The 20,463-nt window shown below is 43.0% G+C and overlaps 2 protein-coding genes across 5 annotated transcripts; one reads left to right on the forward strand and one right to left on the reverse strand.

The window, feature by feature from the left end:
- Positions 1-2,132: 2,132 nt before the first annotated feature.
- Positions 2,133-10,421, forward strand: eif3d (eukaryotic translation initiation factor 3, subunit D). Of its 2 annotated transcripts, none has more exons than XM_024433632.2 (16): positions 2,133-2,273; positions 2,983-3,108; positions 3,209-3,254; positions 3,415-3,551; positions 3,655-3,740; positions 3,853-3,925; positions 4,118-4,239; positions 4,927-5,059; positions 5,282-5,429; positions 5,633-5,763; positions 5,931-6,016; positions 6,214-6,343; positions 6,465-6,607; positions 8,058-8,250; positions 8,488-8,584; positions 10,319-10,421. In XM_024433632.2, the coding sequence occupies exons 2-16, from the start codon at positions 2,986-2,988 to the stop codon at positions 10,333-10,335; spliced, it is 1,665 nt and encodes a 554-aa protein (XP_024289400.1). In that variant the 5' UTR covers positions 2,133-2,273; positions 2,983-2,985; the 3' UTR covers positions 10,336-10,421. The 2 variants fall into 2 exon arrangements, with proteins under 2 accessions (XP_024289400.1, XP_024289401.1); XM_024433633.2 differs by having other exon boundaries at positions 4,124-4,239.
- Positions 10,422-11,709: 1,288 nt separating this feature from the next.
- Positions 11,710-18,687, reverse strand: LOC112258955. 3 transcript variants are annotated; one of them, XM_024433627.2, is made up of 7 exons: positions 18,602-18,687; positions 16,622-16,772; positions 15,192-15,272; positions 13,772-14,368; positions 13,641-13,676; positions 13,333-13,461; positions 11,710-13,229 (listed from the first exon to the last, which is right to left on the reverse strand). In XM_024433627.2, the coding sequence occupies exons 3-7, from the start codon at positions 15,197-15,199 to the stop codon at positions 12,239-12,241; spliced, it is 1,761 nt and encodes a 586-aa protein (XP_024289395.2). In that variant the 5' UTR covers positions 15,200-15,272; positions 16,622-16,772; positions 18,602-18,687; the 3' UTR covers positions 11,710-12,238. The 3 variants fall into 3 exon arrangements, with proteins under 3 accessions (XP_024289395.2, XP_024289396.2, XP_024289398.2); XM_024433628.2 differs by lacking the exons at positions 16,622-16,772; positions 18,602-18,687 and having other exon boundaries at positions 15,192-15,622; XM_024433630.2 differs by lacking the exons at positions 16,622-16,772; positions 18,602-18,687 and having other exon boundaries at positions 13,333-13,458; positions 15,192-15,621.
- Positions 18,688-20,463: the final 1,776 nt, after the last annotated feature.

Genomic DNA, 20,463 nt, shown 5'->3' on the forward strand with positions numbered 1-20,463 from the left:
CTAAGATAAATATTATAAAGTATGAAGGAAAAAAAGCTTTAAAGTACTTTAAATGAAATAATGAACAGAAAGACTAATTCAACTCCATCTATCATTGAATCAGAAGGCTCATTCATCACAAAACCTTTTGATATTGCCAATTATTTTAATGACTATTTCATAGGCAAAGTGGGCAAAGTCAGGCATGAAATGCATAAAAGACTTAATAATGAAAGGAAAGCGTTGTAATTTTTTATTCTGTCAAGTTAGTGTGAAAATGTATTGTTGTTCATCAATAATGAGAAACCACCTGGTATTGACAACTTAGATGGAAAGCTACTGAGGATGGTAGCGAACTATATTGTCACTCCTGTTTGTCATACAGTGCATTCGGAAAGTATTCTGTAACACAGTAGCCTCCATCATTCTTAAATGGATGAAGTTTGGAACCACCAAGACTCTTCTTAGAGCTGGCTGCCCGGTCTGACTGAGCAATCGGGGTAGAAGAGCCTTGGTCAGGGATGTGACCAAGAACCCGATGTTCACTCTGAAAGTCCTCCAGAGTTCCTCTGTGGAGATGGGAGAACCTTTCAGAAGGGCAACCATCTCTGTAGCACTCCACCAATCAAGCCTTTATGGTAGAGTGGCCAGACGGAAGCCACTCCTCAGTAAAAGGCACATGACAGCCCTCTTGGAGTTTGCCAAAAGGCACCTAAAGACTCACAGACCATGACAAACAAGATTATCTGCTCTGAAGAATCCAAGATTGAACTCTTTGTCCTGAATGCCAAGCGTCACATCTGGAGGAAACCTGGCACCACCCCTACGGTGAAGCATGGTGGTAGCAGCATGGTGTGTGGATGTTTTTAGCGGCAGGGACTGGGAGACTAGTCAGGATGGAGGCAAAGATGAACGGAGCAAAGTACAGAGAAATCCTTAGTGAAAACCTGCTCCAGAGCGCTCAGGACCTCAGACTGGGGTGAAGGTTCACATTCCAACAGGACAACAAAACAGCCAAGACAACTTAAGAGTGGCTTTGGGACAAGTGTCTGAATGTCCTTGAGTGGCCCAGTCAAAGACCGGACTTGAACCCGATCGAACATCTCTGGAGAGACATGAAAATCGCTTTGCAGCGACGCTCCCCATCCAACCTGTCAGAGCTTCAGAGGATCTGCAGAGAAGAATGGGAGAAACTCCCCAAATACAGATGTGCCATGCTTGTAGCGTCATACTCAAGAAGACTCAAGGATGTAATCACTGCCTAAGGTGCTTCAACAAAGTACTGAGTAAAGCGTCTGAATACTTATGTAAATGTCATATTTCCATTTCTTTTAAGCAATACAAAAATGTCTAAAAACCTGTTTTTGCTTTGTCATTATGGGGTATTATGTTTAGATTGATGAGGCGGGAAAAAAACAATTTAATCAATTTTAGAATAAGGCTGTAACGTAACAGAATGTGGAAAAGGTCAAGGGGTCTGAATAATTTCTGTATATGTACTGATGTGTGAGTAACTGTCAGTAATGTGTGTAACTGTCAGTAGGACCTTTTTTTTGTTCTATTGCTCTTATTTTAAATGTGTGTCGTTTAGTCCTTGAGCTGTTCTTGTCTATTGATGTTCTGTATTATGTCATGTTTTGTGTGGACCCCAGGAAGAGTAGCTGCCTCTTCAGCAACAGCTAATGGGGATCCTAATAAAATACCACAACAAAAAACAGTGAGGAAAGTAGAGGATGGTGAGCAACGGGTGAGGGAGCCTGAGAGTATCCCTGTGAATATTGGGCCAGTACAGAGTAACCCAAACAGTTTGTGCTTTAGTAAGGTTGACTTCTTGGCATTTATTGCTATGGTCATTACTGCACAGATGGAAAGGAAATCCCAGAAGACTGATTTGGTGGTAGAAGCACGTTTTGGGTGTTGAGATTTTAGTGCAGAAGAACTACAGGGGTATTTGAGAGAAGGGGTTCCAGCCTCCCAGTGTGACGGCCTGGTGTAGGATGTTAGGGCCAAAGTAGTGTGAAGGGTGGTGGGTTTGTTGGGGATAGTGGTGTATATCTAGGGGTAGATGGTGGTGCAATTCATTTTTTTCCCCAATTTCACTTTTTGTGAACAAAATGTGCAATTCACACTCCGACCTGTGAAAGGCAGCAATATGCCACAAAGCTTACAGTCTGCCGGAAACAACTCTTTACAGTACTTTTCCACTTCCTTTTTGTACGGCGCTTTTAGAAGAAAATTGTGACTCGGCTGATTGACCGAATAAAAGCAGCCGTTTGGTCGTCACAATCTTAAAGGTGAGATTCGAATAAGACATATAAAGATGTATGAACATGTCATGTTTACAATGATGTTTAGGGTAAACATCGTGTGAGATGTACTCGAGTGGATGCTACTGCCACCGCCGTTAGCTTAGCAGATTGCTATCTGCCACCTGGCTAACGAGCTAGCAAGCATGCTGGTTAGCTTGCCATAGTGTCCATATGGAAACAGAACGTAGTTGCGCTCACTTGTTGATGTCCCCGATTAATGTCCCCTTACTAGATTTGGGTGTTGTGACATTTTTGGTTAGCTAAGTTAGTTAACTAGGTCGCCTGCTAATATAATGCTAGCTGGCTAACGTTAGCAAGCTTAGGCTAGGGTATTGTAGTTAACGACGTTAGCTATAACTTGTACATTGCATTCTCTGCATGATTATTACTTATGCAATATGCAAATAGTCTATCGTTGGCAGTTTCTTAGCAATCCAATGGTTATGTGTCCTGGGTCCGTGATGACTAGGCCACTGCGCAAACTGAAATGCCTATCTAATGTTAGTGCATTGCTGAGTGAAAACAGTGCTGTTCATTGACATTGTCTGAGACCCTGCGGCCTAGGTTACTAATCGTATCATCCACTTGCGTATGTACACCACATTTCTATCTAATATACATAGTATGAGGTAACTAGATATTGTTCAAATCTGTGTTTCGTTTGAAATGTTTACAACATCTGCCCAAACCTCAGACCATGGCGAAGTTCCATGCCCCTGAGATCCAGGACAATCCCTCTGGGTGGGGTCCCTGTGCTGTCCCTGAGAAGTTTAAGGACATGCCCTACCAGCCCTTTAGCAAAGGAGACCGTCTGGGAAAGGTTGGTCTTCCTCTGCTGCCTCTCACCTTTAATTATAAACAGCAGTTTGCCCTGCTTCAAGAGGAGGAAATTAGGCTGACTGATTTACTTTTCTGTGCAGGTGGCTGATTGGACAGGAGCAACCTACCAGGACAAGAGATACACAAGTGGGTTAAATTGTATTGTAGGATTCACAATAATAACATGATATGGAGTAAACATAATCCACAATATATTGCCTATTCTAAATGTCTATTCAATATTGATTTTGAGGTATTTCAGACCATGGGATGCCATCATTTGACATTTGGTTGTATGTTTTGACAGACAAGTATTCATCTCAGTTTGGGGGTGGTAGTCAGTATGCCTACTTCCATGAGGAGGATGAGACGAGCTTCCAGCTGGTGGACACTGCCAAGACGCAGAAGACTGCCTACCAGAGGAACCGCATGAGGTTTGCACAGGTACAAGACTAACCTGCTCGACCATACATACACACACAGTACCCCAAAAAGGCTTTTCTGTGTCACCTTTTCTTTAACAGGATGTTTTGTTCTGTTTTTACAGAGGAATCTGCGCAGGGACAAGGACCGCAGGAACCTGACCCAGTTCAATATGCAGACCCTCCCAAAGAGTGCCAAGCAGAAGGAGCGGTGAGCTGCCTGCAGTTGTTTAGCCAATCCACTGCTAATGTGGCTTTCTAAAACACATGTTGTTCTCTGGTTCTCTCTATAACTCTGTCTAATCTCATGTGGCTCTGTCCAGGGATCGCATGCGCCTACAGAAAAAGTTCCAGAAGCAGTTTGGCGTCCGTCAGAAGTGGGACCAGAAATCCCAGGTATGGGAAGATCAACAACATCAGTGCACCTCCGGACATCTGAACCGTATTGTGATACTCCTCAGATAACATCTGATGTAGTCGTATGAAGTTTCTGGCAACAGTCTTCCCAAACAACTGCTAACGCTACCATACGTGCCTGTCTCTCCTCCCTCCCCTTTCCCTTTCCCCCCTCATACCTTTCATTTCAAGGCCCAGTTGAAACCCCGAGACTCGTCGGTGGAGGTCCGGAGTGACTGGGAGGTGAAGGAGGAGATGGACTTCCCCAGGCTGATGAAGATGAGATACATGGAGGTGGAAGACCCCACTGACATGTGAGTGACTAATCAACACTGCACCTGTGCTCAATCCGGGGAGAACAACTGCCCCCTCACATTGAGTTCAAGTTGATGGACGACCGTGGTACTGCAGGCATTGTTTCCACATAACAGTATCCCCCATTATAGTGAAAGGGGAAATGGTGCTCTTTGTGGTCAGTATTCGTAGATGTAATTCAACAAAATATTCAAACACAATTATGGTACTAATAATGGCTTCTATTTCACCAGATGTATGTCCTTGAAACGATTACTTTAAAATCACAGACAAAGTTATAAGAATAATCTAGTTGCTAATGGCAGCCTGCAGTCCTCTATCGGCCTTCAACTTGAGATACTCCATGAGAGGGAGCAGCACTGAGCTGGCTTTCAACGTCACTTCATAGAGTAGGTTTTCAACAACTCCTCTGTATAAAAGGATGGTGACATGCTGAGATGACACTTCCTTATCATGAAATGCGCCACTGAGCATTCTCATAGGAAACAATGGGGTGATGTCATCGATGGCTTTGTCCATATTTTTTACAGTCTGTCTCACAGTTCAGAACAAAACCCACAGTCTGAATAACATGATATTCAAGTTGCTTTTCACCTGCAATGAGTCTAGTCTGTTTTTTCCCTTTGTTTCTACTGGAAGACAATATCATATCCATGTAAAGTCAGTTGATTTCCTTTCTCCCTCAGTGAGTGCTGTGGTGCGTTGGAGTACTACGACAAGGCCTTCGACCGCGTCACCACTCGCAACGAGAAGCCTCTCAAGAGCATCAAGAGGATCTTTCACACAGTCACCACCACCGACGACCCTGTCATCCGCAAGGTACACCCTCTCAATTCCACACTTACAGCACTGTGCCAGGTACAATAAGCCAGAGCAACATATTATTGATTCAGTCCTGTTGTTTTGTCTGCACATTCTTGTCCAGAACTAATGGTTTCACACATTTCAGAAACAAAAACATAATTATTACAATGTCCACTGCCCTGTAGAGTGTGTTCTCTGCTCTGATGTAAATCATTCCCTATACCCTCCTCTCTGCAGTTGGCTAAGACCCAGGGCAATGTGTTTGCCACCGATGCCATCCTGGCCACCCTGATGTGCTGCACGCGCTCAGTCAACTCCTGGGACATTATTGTGCAGAGAGTGGGCAACAAGCTCTTCTTTGACAAGAGAGACAACTCTGACTTTGGTGAGGCTTTCTCAAGTTAATCTATTCGGCTGTTGTTCCATCTATGACTGGTCAAGGAAGTCTTGTTTACTAGTGAATCAGTAGTTATACCTTATATCAAACTCTCTAATATTTAAGTCTTCTTGTCATAATGCCAATGTTTAGGGGTGCGTTCGGTTTTTGTGCATTCGGCTCATCTAACCATCTGTAACTGTACATGTCAGATCTGTTGACGGTGAGTGAGACTGCCAACGAGCCACCACAGGATGAGGGCAACTCCTTCAACTCGCCCCGTAACCTGGCCATGGAGGCTACCTACATCAACCATAACTTCAGCCAGCAGTGTCTGCGCATGGTAAGACCACTACAATTATACACCAATGGACATGTCTAGTAACATTCCTTCAATGTGAGTGTGATGTGGAAAAAGTCCAAGCATTTCTGCATTTGTAAAGAATACATTTGAATTGGATGTTAATTCTTTCAGTTCTAATAGGATGCCGTGTCTTTGTTTCCCCTCAGGGCGGGGAGAGGCACAAGTTCCCTAACCCCAACCCATTTGTAGAGGAGGACATAGACAAGAGTGAGGTGGCCTCTGTTGCCTACAGGTGGGTACCGTGCTGCTCTCTCATGCTGCTCTCTTACTACTGCAGACCATCTAATCATTCAGACCATCTAATCACAGCTTGTTAATTCACATCTGTAAGTAATGGATCCATGTGATTGATCCATGTGATGTGTCCTGCTGGACTCTGGGTTAGTGTTGAGGGGTGTAGCCCTGTAAACTCACCTGTTTCTGTCTCAGGTACCGCCGCTGGAAGCTGGGGGAGGACATTGACCTGATTGTACGCTGTGAGCACGATGGAGTGATGACCGGGGCCAACGGAGAGGTGTCCTTCATCAATGTCAAGACCCTCAACGAGTGGGACTCCCGGGTAAGAGAAGGAACGAGTGATGACAGAAAAGACAGTACTAGATATTTGATGCTATCTCTGGGGATGAAATGCAGTGTTAACTTCCCCTCTAATGCTTAATGTTGTTTGTTCTTGTCTTAAGCACTGTAATGGAGTGGACTGGCGTCAGAAGCTGGACTCTCAGAGAGGAGCTGTTCTGGCCACTGAGCTAAAGAACAACAGCTACAAACTGGCCCGCTGGACCTGCTGTGCCATGCTGGCTGGCTCAGAGTACCTCAAGCTAGGGTCAGTGCAACTATATACTAGAGGTCGTCCGATTATGATTTTTCAACGCCGATGCCGATTAATTGGAGGACCAAAAAAGCAGATAGCGATTAATTGGCCGATTTTATAAATAAATAATAATATATATTTATTTGTAATAATGACAATTACAACAATACTGAATGAACACTTATTTTAATATATATAGTACATCAATAAAATCAATTTAGCCTCAAGTAAATAATGAAACATGCTCAATTTGGTTTAAATAAGGCAAAAACAAAGTGTTGGAGAAGAAAGTAAAAGTGCAATATGTGCTATGTAAGAAAGCTAACGTTTAAGTTCCTTGCTCAGAACATGAGAACACATGAAAGCTGGTGGTTCCTTTTAACATGGGTCTTCAATATTCCCAGGTAAGAAGTTTTAGGTTGTAGTTATTATAGGACTATTTCTCTCTATACCATTTGTATTTCATTAACCTTTGACTATTGGATGTTCTTATAGGCCCTCTAGTATTGCCAGTGTAACAGTATAGCTTCAGTCCCTCTCCTCGCTCCTCCCTGGCCTCGAACCAGCAACACAATGACAACAGCCATCATCGAAGCAGCGTTACCCATGCAGAGCAAGGGGAACAACTACTAGAAGGCTCAGAGCGAGTGATGTTTGAAACGCTATTAGCGTGCGCTAACTAGCTAGCCATTTCACTTCGGTTACACCAGCCTCATCTCGGGAGTTGATAGACTTGAAGTCATAAACAGCGCAATGCTTGACGCACAACGAAGAGCTGCTGGCAAAACGCACGAAAGTGCTGTTTGAGTGAATGTTTACGCCCCTGCTTCTGCCTACCACCGCTCAGTTAGATACTTGTATGCTCAGTCAGATTATATGCAACACAGGACACGCTAGATAATATCTAGTAATATCATCAACCATGTGTAGTTAACTAGTGATTATGATTGTTTTTATAAGATAAGTTTAATGCTAGCTAGCAACTTACCTTGGCTTACTGCATTCGCGTAACAGGCAGTCTCCTTGTGGAGTGCAACGAGAGAGAGGCAGGTGGTTATTGCGTTGGACTAGTTAACTGCAAGATTGGATCCCCCGAGCCGACAAGGTGAAAATCTTTCGTTCTGCCCCTGAACGAGGCAATTAACCCACCATTCCTAGGCCGTCATTGAACATAAGAATGTGTTCTTAACTGACTTGCCTAGTTAAATAAAGATATTTTAAAAAATCGGCGCCCAAAAATAACGATTTCCGATTGTTATGACAACTTGAAATTGGCCCTAATTACTCGGCCATTCCGATTAATTGGTCGACCTCTACTATATACTGTTCACAGCAACAACTTTTCCCCTTCAAATTGTCCATAAATTCACTTGGTTATGAGCTGAATAGCTTGGTACATCCCCTGTTATAAAACAATTCAACTGACCTCCATCAGTTAAATCCCCTGCCCTCCCGTCTCCAGGTACGTGTCTCGTTATCACGCGAAGGACTCTGCGCGCCACGTGGTCCTGGGCACCCAGCAGTTCCAGCCTACTGAATTTGCCAGCCAGATCAACTTGAGCATGGAGAATGCCTGGGGCATCCTACGCTGCGTCATCGACATCTGCCGCAAGCTGGAGGAGGGCAAGTACCTTATCCTCAAGGACCCCAACAAGGTGAGCCCGGGACTGCTGACCATTGAGACTCTGTGACCTCTGACCATGGAGCAGAGCATGCCCTTGACTGTTTCTGTAGAGCGCTGCCAATGACTTGAAAGACTAGTACTTGTCTCTGCAACTTGTAGTAGTTGATTTCCCCCATTGTCTGACAGTGTCTGCACACAGAGCCCTAGAAATGTTAGTGTTCCTTAGAGAGTCAATATTATCATTGTGTTTGTGTGCTTTTGCCAACAGCAAGTGATTCGCGTGTATAGCTTACCTGACGGGACCTTCAGCTCGGATGAAGATGAGGAAGATGATGATGATGATGAAGAGGACGAGGAGGAGGAAGGTGAGAAGGACTGCCACCATTGCACTATGCGGTACCTTTACAATGTTTACAGGGCATTCGGAAAGTATTCAGACCCCTTCACTTTTTCCACATTTTGCTACGTTACAGCCTTATTCTAAAATTAATTAAATAGATTTTTTCCCATCAATGTACACACACTACCCCATAATGAGAATTTGAAAACAGGTTTTAGAATTATTTGCAAATTAAAAATAAAACATACATTTTTTACATAACTATTCAGAGCCTTTGGTATGAGACTTGAAATTGAGCTCCGACGCATTCTGTTTCCATTGATCATCCTTGAGATGTTTCTACAACTTGATTGGAGTCCACCTGTGGTAAATTCAATTGATTCGACATGATTTGGAAAGGCACACATCTGTCTATATAAGGTCCCACAGTTAACAATGCATGTCAAAGCAAAAACCAAGCAATGAGGTCGAAGGAATTGTCTGTAGAGCTCAGAGACAGGATTGTCTCAAGGCACCGATCTGGGGAAGGGTACCAAAAAATGTCTGCAGCATTGAAGTTCCACAAGAACACAGTGGACTCCATTTTTAAATGGAAGAAGTTTGAAACCACCAAGACTCTTCCTAGAGCTGGCCACCCGGCCAAACTGGGGACACGGGCCTTGGTCAGGGAGGTGACCAAGAACACGATGGTCACTGACAGAGCTCCAGAGTTCTTCTGTGGAGATGGGAGAACCTTCCAGAAGGAAGGCACTCCTCAGTAAAAGGAACATGAAAGCCTGCTTGGAGTTTGACAAAAGGCACCTAAATACTCCCAGACCCATGAGAAACAAGATTCTCTGGTCTGATGTAACCAAGATTTAACTATTTGGCCTGAATGCCAAGGGTCACATCTGGAGGAAACCAGGCACCACTCATCAACTGGCCAGTACCATCCCTACAGTGAAGCATGGTGGTAGTAGCAGCATCATGCTGTGGGGATGTTTTTCAGCATTAGGGACTGGAAGACTAGTCAAGATCGAGGGAAAGATGAACAAAGCAAAGTACACAGATCCTTGATGAAAACCTGCTCAGGACCTCAGACTGGGGCGAATGGTCACCTTCCAACAGGATAACGACCCTAAGCACACAGCCAAGACAACGCAGGAGTGGCTTCGGGACAAGTCTCTGAATGTTGTTGAGTGGCTCAGACTTGAAGCCGATCGAACGTCTAGAGAGACCTGAAAATAGGTGTGCAGCGACGCTCCCCGGCCAACCTGACAGGGCTTGAGAGGCTCTGCTGTGCGAAACTCCCCAAATACAGGTGGCCAAGCTTGTAGCGTCATACCCAAGAAGACTCAACAATGTAATTGCTGCCTAAGGTGCTTCAACAAAGTACTGAGTAAAGGTTCTGAATACTTAAGTAAATGTGATATCAGTTTTTTTTTCCATTAAAAAAATTATTATAATAATTGCAAAAATGTCAACCTGTTTTTGCTGTGTCATTATAGAGTATTGGGTATAGATTGAGGGGGGGACAATGTAATCAATTTCAGAATAAGGCTGTAACAAAATGTGGAAAAAGTGAACGGGTCTGAATACTTTCCTAAAGCACTGTATATATTACAATGTGTGGTCTTAAATGATTTAATTGATTGTGTTCTGTCTAATGGTTTGTAAGTAATGTGATCTAAGTTTACTTTTTTTACAATACGTTTAGCATATTCTGAATTATGTTTTCTCTCCCCCTTATTTGTCTCGACTTCCTGTCCTCTTTTTCTAGATGAACAAGAACCCTAAGGTGTGGCAATTGCACTAGTGACCAGGTGGCCTGCATCACACAGAAAATACTCCTTGTTACATTCAAATAAAGATCTGAGAAACTGGCTCTTGTTTCCATTTATTTTGTATTTTCTCCCACTGAAAAATAATCACAGCAGGCATAAGTCATCAAAATGAGTCAAGGATTCCTATTCTGCTCTTCTGTGAAGTGTATATATTAATAGCAATTGAGGTTTCTGGTATATTTAGATACTTGATGTTTCTGTATACAGGTTGAGTGAATGGTTACTGGGTAGTTGGTGAGGGCAGAGCTACATCAATTTGTATGCTGATCTGTGTCCCAGATTACTTCCAAGGCATGTCACCCATCTACTCCTCAAACACCTGGTCAAAGCTGAGCTACTGTGAAGGTGTTCTTCCAGTCAATGCTTTTATTTGCCAAATAATTCATATGTAGCTGTTTGAGATCTTCAAACATAATGCCATATGAACTTCATTCTTTACTACGGGTGAGCTCTTACATTCAATCTTGTTTACCAGAGATGTGTGACTGATAAGTGAGTCTGTTTCGTTATCGCCAGGGCCCTGTCCAGAAACTACCCCCCCTTCAACTCATCTGGCACTGAGCCAGTGTCCAGAAGCTGAGTCCCTCAAGCACAAAGAAGCTGTTCCCATACAATATCGTTTGGGACTGTGTCACAGCCAGACTTATGGCTATAGACCGTAAGCCATTCAGACAAGATGTCCCAAGATGGGTTGGAGAGGACCGGGGAAAACAGCTGTTGTATACATTGTTCTGATGAAAGTGGATTATATTTGGCGGCACTGGTTGTGCGTTGCCATATCATACAAGTATGATAAAGGGTGGATTCAGATGAGGTCATGGTGGAAATGGAAGCTCAGATTTTCAACCAGGTCAGTTTTATCTATCCTGGCAAAACTAGAAACAGGAAGTGAAAACACTGCAGTCAGAAACTGTCCTAACAGTCTCTCAATACAATGATTGTAGTGATCTCATGAGTGATTTTCATTGACAGCTATAATACATACTGTGAGAAAAGGTTGTTTAAAGATATATGCAATGAAATAGAACTATGCTATTCTGTTTGTTCATTTAGGCCAAGCAGTTCCTCTCTTTGAGGTCTCAGGGTTGCGAATACTCTTTATCGGAGAGGGGCGGGGAAGAGTGCTGTGGGACATGGCATCCTAGGCAGAAGGGGTGTTTGACGTGGTGTGGGTGAGAACCAAGAGGCGGTAGGGCAAGGATGCCTAGTTGGGAGGGGTTCCCCTCCAGGGGCTTCTCTCTGGGGGTCCAGAGGGACATTGTCCACAGCAATCTTGGCGGCCAGGATCATTGATGTCTGGTATTAAATTGTCACGAGGAGAATGCAGTACCAAAGACAACCTTTTATTTTTATATATATTATATAAAAATACATTTCCCCCTTCAGAATACCAGCAAGTAGGCCTATTATTATTAACACAAAAAAGGCCAGACATGATCAGTCCCTTTCCATTTCATAACATTTCCACAGAAGTCAACATCAGAATAAATTGTACTAACATGTTTCATTGCCTGTTAGCAAGACATCTTCAACTACTGCTGAAGTGAGGAATTTGAGTCTTTGTGTATGAAGGTACAAGTCAGCATCACAATCATAGAAACATTATTACATTTCAGTATTTTGACTGAACACATTGTAAACAGGGCATGACATTAAACAGACTACTCTGAACAAGTAAACTGAATACATTTCATCAAATTACCTTTTTTTGTTTTATAGACTTGTGTATAGAATGATAAATAAAAATGAAAAAAGTGCTTTGTGTCATCTATTTTTGACTGTTGAACATTACAAGTGCCACTGTACAGTATGTTTGAGAGGCCCTAACTTAAAACTGGTAAGTATTTGATGTTGTCCTACTGGGTGATACACATTGATTTTTTCTCTTTCAGATCATGCTCCAGAGGGTAAAATGGCTGCTCCAGGATTCTCTGGCACTTCCTGGACTTCCAAATTCCTCTACACAGCGAGTCATGGATCCTCTGCCAGGAGTCCAACTCTGTGCGCCACAATGCTGATCTGGCACGGATGAGCTGGGATCTCTCACTCTTGCTGCCTTTGGCCAGGCTGACGCTGTCTTTACAGATGAAGAAGACATCCAGGCCAATGAAGAGGGCATTGAGAGTGATAAAACCAGCCCGCGCCGAGCTGGAGAGGGCTAGTGGGGTGCCTTTGGCCACCTGTCCAATGTCCGGGATGTCCCCTGCTAGCTTGGGTAGGTTTCGTGCTGCTTTGCCTTCCTGGAGCACCAGCTTACCAGCGCTTGCGATCAGATCTTCATTTGCAAAGGTCTTCACACTCAGAGCTGAGGCACAGTCTATTATGGTGTCGATGCCTTTTCTGATGGCCCCGGCTGTGAAAATCACGTTCCCTGCTCCCAGCACGACATCCACCCTGCTTTTCCCCAGGATGGGCTCCATATTCCTGGCCACATCCTCCAGACACTCCTGAAGACTCTCTACATCCTCCATGAAACTCTGGAATATTTCACTGGCTTTCTTCTCATGGATGCTATTGACCTTCATCTCTGTGATACCAGTGGTTATACTGTTAACCCCACTGGTGACCCCCAGGCTGGCCCCTGCAATTGTGAGGGCCAGTGACACTCCACCAGTGACAGGGGTCAGGGCTAAGCCCACGATGGTTAGGATCCCTCCAGCCACCCCCACTGAGCTGCCTGCCACACTGGAGATCTTAGCCCCCAGCTTCATCCTGTCCAGCTGCACAGCATTCTCCTCCAGATCGGTCAGAAACTGCTCCATCCTGGGTCGGCACTGGCTGAACTGACCAATGAAGCGCTGAGCAGCCCCTTGGAACAGGAATGTCAGTCTGAGGTTCTGGTCCATCCTGGGGAGATGGATTCAACATCTATTTACTGTATACCAGTAAACATAGTTCTTGCTCAAAAATATCAATAGAAGTTTAAAGAGAACAACCAAACTAACCTTACCTGATATCACTCAGCTGATTCAAATGGTCCAGCATCTTTTGTATGGACTCTTCCCGCACATCAGCACCAAGGTTGACCACAGGGATGTCATTCTTCTTTTTCCAAAACAGCATTTGACTGATGTAGCTACTGTAGCGATGCATATTAATTTCAACATTACAATATTCATTAGATTATTATGTGGCGTTTGAATTATATCACAAAAGCCCAATAACCGTGTCAAATGACATCTGAGAAGGCCAAAAATGAAAGAAAAATAGTACAACTGTGCTAATATAATATAAAATGCTGGTTTTGAGGGATCTTACCCAAGTTTATTCTCAGACTCTGGTCTGATCTGTAATCTTGAAGGAAAAAAATGGGCATCAAGTGTTTGTAAAATGGCAATGAAGATTACATGAGTTAATGTTAAAGTAATTGTGATGGGAGCTCCACTTACCCCTTCTCCATCCTTTTACAGACCTGCTGGCTGATTTCTATGTATCTGTCCAGTTGGCAGGCCAACACCTCTACATTGAGGAGGCTGGGCATAAAGAAGGCCTTAGCATCCCTCTTAAAATGGATGAGGAGAGGGCAGGCCATTCTGGCAGCAATGATGACAGCCTGAACACTGGCAGGGCTCGTCCCCTGAGGCAGACAGAGGAACCTGTTCTCCTCAAACACCAACAGACAGGTGACCGCCAGACACTCCACAGCATTCAGGAAGTAATCCAGCTTCTCCAGGCCTCCCAGAGTGTCCTTTAGTACAGCTCCCAGCTCCTTCTCCAGCTCCTCACGCCTACTGTCTGCAGTCACCTGGGTCAGACCGCTCCATACGAACTCCCCAAACGCCTTGGCCTTGGTCGCTGACTTACGGACATGGTCGAACTTAAGGTCAATTCTCTCGGCCCTCTCCTTGATGTCCCTCATCATTTCCAGTTCTGTCTCCCTCTGAAGGGCCCATTTGGAATACCTGTCACAGAACTCCCTCACTGTGTGAATGTGGCTGAGGGTGTCTGAGATGTACTGGACCAAGAGCTCCCTTGTTAACGCTGATCTGTAACAAAAGAGGGCTATACTATTGAAGTCAGGATAATCACTATATAAAATTACGAAGTTGTAGATTTACAGAGTGCCAACTTTACCCTTCTTTTGAACAACCTTTATTGAATGAATACATTGTATTCTTTGTCAACACTGCCCTCTGTTGATTTTGTAATGTAGCCCAACAGCACTCTCCTTACTGTCCCAGTTATTAAACCTCTTAAATGTAAGGTCCCCTATGTGGTTCTGGTACCGGTTCCAACTGACATTTTCACTTATAAATCGCTCTGTGGACACAGTAGATCGAAATGGATTAAGCGAAAGCCCTGGTTCCCACAGACACAGTAGTATTTTTTCTGAGTCTGTGTGATGTAGGATATCAAATCTGAAACCACTTGAAGCTGGGAAGTCCCTCCTACCATTTCATTCGTTCTTCCTACTGTCCATCACCTCCTGAACCCTACATCACAGGTTTCATCATGGTAGCAGATTCAGAGATAGATTTATAGCCATTAATCTAAAACTTATAGTTAGTCATTTTATAATTTGATTACGCTATATTTAGAAAGCATAAGTCATTTCAAACCTTATTCATACAGTTTTATTGAATAGGAAATACATCATATTTGTACTGTGTACTTGAGCCGTATCCTCAAAAGTGACTACACCTCAGCAATTTATAACTTTTTTTTTACCAGAAAGGTGAGATTTGAACCATTCTTTGAGTATACAACATTACTAGTTATTGTTTACGGCCCTCTCATGATACATTACTTTTGTGGATTACGTAGATAACACATAACATTTAGTTACATTTAACTGGTTAATAGTCTCACCGTGGCATGAGGCTTTCCCTGTGTTTGGCTGATATCGTTACTGAACAGTGTTGCCTTGTCACCAGTGCATGTCCAATGGAACTATGGATTAAAAATACAAATAAAATCACAGGCATGAAAAATAAGAGAGTCTACATTTCTGTTCTGAAATCCTTTTGAATTGGGATTCACAGACATCGCATAGCTACATGCGCAAACACAGTACTTCATTTGTAAATCGGGAGGTCCCGGAAAACATAGTGAGCGCGAGGAGTGGTATCCCACAGTATCCGGGGTACACATTGAGGAAAGAAAGTGACAAACACAACGTAGCAGCGCAGCAGACAGAGTAAACAGCCAAGTAGCCTCCTATATATGGTGGTGAAATGAACAGGGGAATCAGTTGCTGATTACGATTTCATTTAGCCTCATTCTAGACATTAGTGTACAACAACAGTTTCAGACGTCACTGCAGAACATCCGCCATGTGGATGCATATGCATCAAAGTCGATTACCTTTTTCTTTGGAGCGAAATTTCTAATAACCGAAATGTTGGAAATTCAAATCCCCGAGCTGACAAGGTACAAATCTGTCGTTCTGCCCCTGAACAGGCAGTTAACCCACTGTTCCTAGACCGTCATTGAAAATAAGAAATTGTTAACTGACTTGCCTAGTTAAATAAAAGGTAAAATAAAAATATATATTTTTTGGGGGGGGCTTTCCGACGTTTCAAATTCAGTAGGAAGGCTACGTAACGTGATTTATGCAGAGACCTCTTTTCACTAGTCAAGATCTGTTACTTAGTAACCCTCCCCATAATGTACAAATAAGAAAGCAGGTCTTGGATCACTGTGGCAAGATATGATGATTACACCGGATGACCGCGCTTTTACATGATGATCTTTCTGTGGGGCGGGAGCAATAACGAGGAGGCAACTTGATTTAACGCTCATCGCTTTTATTAGAACGGTAAATAGGTACCGGAACGACAATGTCAAATCTGAGATGCTGGATCCGGCTCAAATTAAGCACTGAGGCAAAGGTGTTAACACTTTTCGAAGTACAACATTTAAAAAGGGACAATCTGCAGTTGTTACATTCATTTTGTAATGTATAAAATAACGATAGCCCTATGTACACATGATCTCTTGAAGAATATAATGTATTGCCTCATTAGCTTAGTCCAACTCTCGTATCCCACCATAACCATATATACATAACATACGTTTGTTTTACTCCAATGTTTGTAAACAAACACTATATACACATACCCTCAATACATGGTTAAAACTATAATGTTGATATCATGGTCAGTCCTTGTATGCATAGGTCTGTCTGAAGTGGTTACGATCTCCAGTCCCTCAGTTTTTAGCTAAAACGCTTTGTTATTGTTTCCACTGTTGATTGCCCCTTTCAATGAATTAAATATGGATTTATAAAGCTCACTCACCTTGACAAAGGGGCTGAATGCTGTTCAGTCTCCCTACATCGGGAATGTTGTCTTCTCAGTTTCGTTTCCCTTTACCAAACTCAAGTTGGACCCATTGTGCTATAATAAGAACGCTTGGCCACGTCACCGCCATGCCTTTGAATGATTGAGACTGCGAGGCGAGAAAGAAACGCCAAAACACAGAGCAAATTCTTTAGTAAACAAATCTGTTGCGTGGAACAACATTGCGGCCTATTTTTTGTGTGTTCATTTTAAAAGTTTTATTTTTGAGACTAGATATTCTGTAACATACTAGTGACTTCAGAGGGTAGCTGATAAATGTAATAACCATTTCAGACAGATGTGGTATGTTACCTGTAAAAAATATAAGGCAATATTTATATCTCATATACAGTAAGTGAACAGCAAACCTGGTTTCAAAAAACAATTAAAGCAACACCTCATGGCACAGCGCCCTTCCTCATGTGGTCTACTTTTGTGTGTATGTACTGACATGTGTAACTTATAGATGAACACACAGGCGGACTACATGTGACATGGATGTGTAACTTATAGATGAACACACAGGCGGACTACATGGATGTGTAACTTATAGATGAACACACAGGCGGACTACATGGATGTGTAACTTATAGATGAACACACAGGCGGACTACATGGATGTGTAACTTATAGATGAACACACAGGCAGACTACATGTGACATGGATGTGTAACTTATAGATGAACACACAGGCAGACTACATGTGACATGTATGTGTAACTTATAGATGAACACACAGGCAGACTACATGTGACATGTATGTGTAACTTATAGATGAACACACATGCAGACTACATGTGACATGGATGTGTAACTTATAGATGAACACACAGGCAGACTACATGTGACATGTATGTGTAACTTATAGATGAACACACAGGCAGACTACATGTGACATGTATGTGTAACTTATAGATGAACACACATGCAGACTACATGTGACATGGATGTGTAACTTATAGATGAACACACAGGCAGACTACATGTGACATGGATGTGTAACTTATAGATGAACACACAGGCGGACTACATGGATGTGTAACTTATAGATGAACACACAGGCGGACTACATGGATGTGTAACTTATAGATGAACACACATGCAGACTACATGTGACATGTATGTGTAACTTATAGATGAACACACATGCAGACTACATGTGACATGGATGTGTAACTTATAGATGAACACACATGCAGACTACATGTGACATGTATGTGTAACTTATAGATGAACACACAGGCAGACTACATGTGACATGGATGTGTAACTTATAGATGAACACACAGGCGGACTACATGTGACATGGATGTGTAACTTATAGATGAACACACATGCAGGCTACATGTTGATGTTTTCAATTGTAAAGTATTTTGTCTGTAATATCTTTTCCGTTATGTGGTGGACCCCACGAGACTAACTGTCACCACTGACATCGGCTAATGGGGATCTTCATCAAATCCTAAATCTTACCCTTCCAAAACATCCCCTTATTTACAATTTATTTGCAGGCATAACCCTTTTATACATATCAGTGGGAAACTGGCAAATTGGGAGGGATGGGGAGTGGGGGATGTTGCATGGGGGCTGTTTGCAGCTCAAATTAGGAAGGTGTTAAAGAATGGAAGTGTTAATGGATTTACCTGCAAAAAGCAGAGAGCCAGTCACACAGACCTGATACCTGTATTTTGGTTACAGGATCAGTGAAAATGCAGGAATCAGTACTAGGTCTTAAGGTGGCTTTTATTTTTCCATGTATTTTTTAAATTCCTTACCCCTTTTCAGATATACATATGTACCACCTTGCTATCTTAAGGTGAATGCACTAACTGTAAGCCAGAGCGTCAGCTAAATCTTCTTCGAAAAACTCCTTGATCTTCTCAAAAATATATGTTTGTCTAGCTGTGTCCAGTCCAGGTGGTGCTTGTACAGGCATACCATATATTGGAGGAAGGACGTCAGCGTTCCGCAGCAGCTGAAACCTGATCCCGACTGAGCCCGAACGCTCCTTGGCGACAACACCGGGCTCCAGAGCATCAAAGCTGTAAACAGGAAATAACCAACACATTTTAGAAGACATTACAAACTTGCAAAATATAAATTCACCTCCAAAGTTTAGTTAATAAGAATAACCTCATACAATGCAATGAAAATTAAATTCACCTGAAGTGCTGGTAGTGCTTGATCTGTGGCAGAGGCCTGAAGTACGGAGTCAGATGATGTTGCCAGCCATAGCTTTCCACCAGCACCGTACCATCCTCCAGTCCAACTAGCTGTGGGATGTTGACCCCTGTCACAGTGCTGTACCTTCACAACAGCAGCCACCTCAGACAACGACAGAGTCTTTCTGAAGCTCTACTTGATGAGGCCGGAGCACCAGTCGGGGCAAACTTGGTGTGGCCTGTGATCAGGAAGTGAAGATCCAGACTGTGGTGGAAAACAAAACTGAACCAGTTCCGTGTGGAAACAAACACTGACACGGAAAATAAACACCCACAACCCAAAAGTGAAACCCAGGCTACCTAAGTATGATTCTCAATCAGGGACAACAATTGACAGCTGCCTCTGATTGAGAACCATACTAGGCCGAACTCAAAAACCAACATAGAAAAACATAGACTGCCCACCCAACTCACGCCCTGACCATACTAAAACAAAGATATAATAACAGAACTAAGGTCAGAATGTGACAACGTCAGAGTCCAGAATATAAATATCTATGTATTGATGGTGTGTCTTGACATTATGGACAGTATATGAATAGAAAAGGTGTGGACAGCAGTAGTCATATAGGCAGCCTTGACTAGAATACAGGATATACACTGTGTATGAAGCATTAGGATCACCTTCCTAATATTGAGTTGCACCCCCTTTTGCCCTCAGAACAGTGTCAATTCTTCGGGGCAAGGTGTTGAAAGCGTTCCACAGGGATGCTGGCCCATGTTGACTCCAATGTTTCCCATAGTTGTGTCAAGTTGGTTGGAGGTCCTTTGGGTGGTGGACCATTCTTGATACACATGGAAAACCCAGCAGTGTTGCAAGTTCTTGACACACTCAAACCGTTGTGCCTAGCACCTACTACCATACCCCGTTCAAAAGCACTTCAATCTTTTGTCTTATCCATTCACCCTCAATGGCACACATTCACAATCCATGTCTCAATTGTCTCAAGGCTTAAAAATCCTTATTTAGCCTGTCTCCTCCCCTTCATCTACACTGATTGAAGTGGAATTAACAGATGACATCAATAAGGGTTCATGGCTTTCACCTTTTTATTTATTTAACCAGGTAGGCTAGTTGAGAACAAGTTCATTTGCAACTGCGACCTGGCCAAGATAAAGCGTAGCAATTCGACACATAAAGAGTTACACATGGAATAAACAAAACAGTCAATAATACAGTAGAACAAAAGACAAAAAGTCTATATACAGTGAGTGCAAATGAGGTAAGTTAAGGAAATAAATAGGCCATGGTGGCGAAGTAATTACAATATAGCAATTAAACACTGGAATGGTAGATCGGCAGAAGATGAATGTGCAAGTAGAGATACTGGGGTGCAAAGGAGCAAAATAAATAAATAAATAAATACCAGTATGGGGATGAGGTAGGTAGATAGATGGGCTGTTTACAGATGGGCTATGTACAGGTGCAGTGATCTGTGAGCTGCTCTGACAGCTGGTGCTTAAAGCAAGTGAGGGAGATGTGAGTCTCCAGCTTCAGAGATTTTTGCAATTCGTTCCAATCATGGGCAGCAGAGACTTGGAAGGAAAGACGACCAAAGGAGGAATTGGCTTTGGGGG

The sequence above is a fragment of the Oncorhynchus tshawytscha genome, linkage group LG09 (genome assembly GCF_018296145.1).
Source record: "Oncorhynchus tshawytscha isolate Ot180627B linkage group LG09, Otsh_v2.0, whole genome shotgun sequence".
NCBI classification, from domain to species: domain Eukaryota; kingdom Metazoa; phylum Chordata; class Actinopteri; order Salmoniformes; family Salmonidae; genus Oncorhynchus; species Oncorhynchus tshawytscha.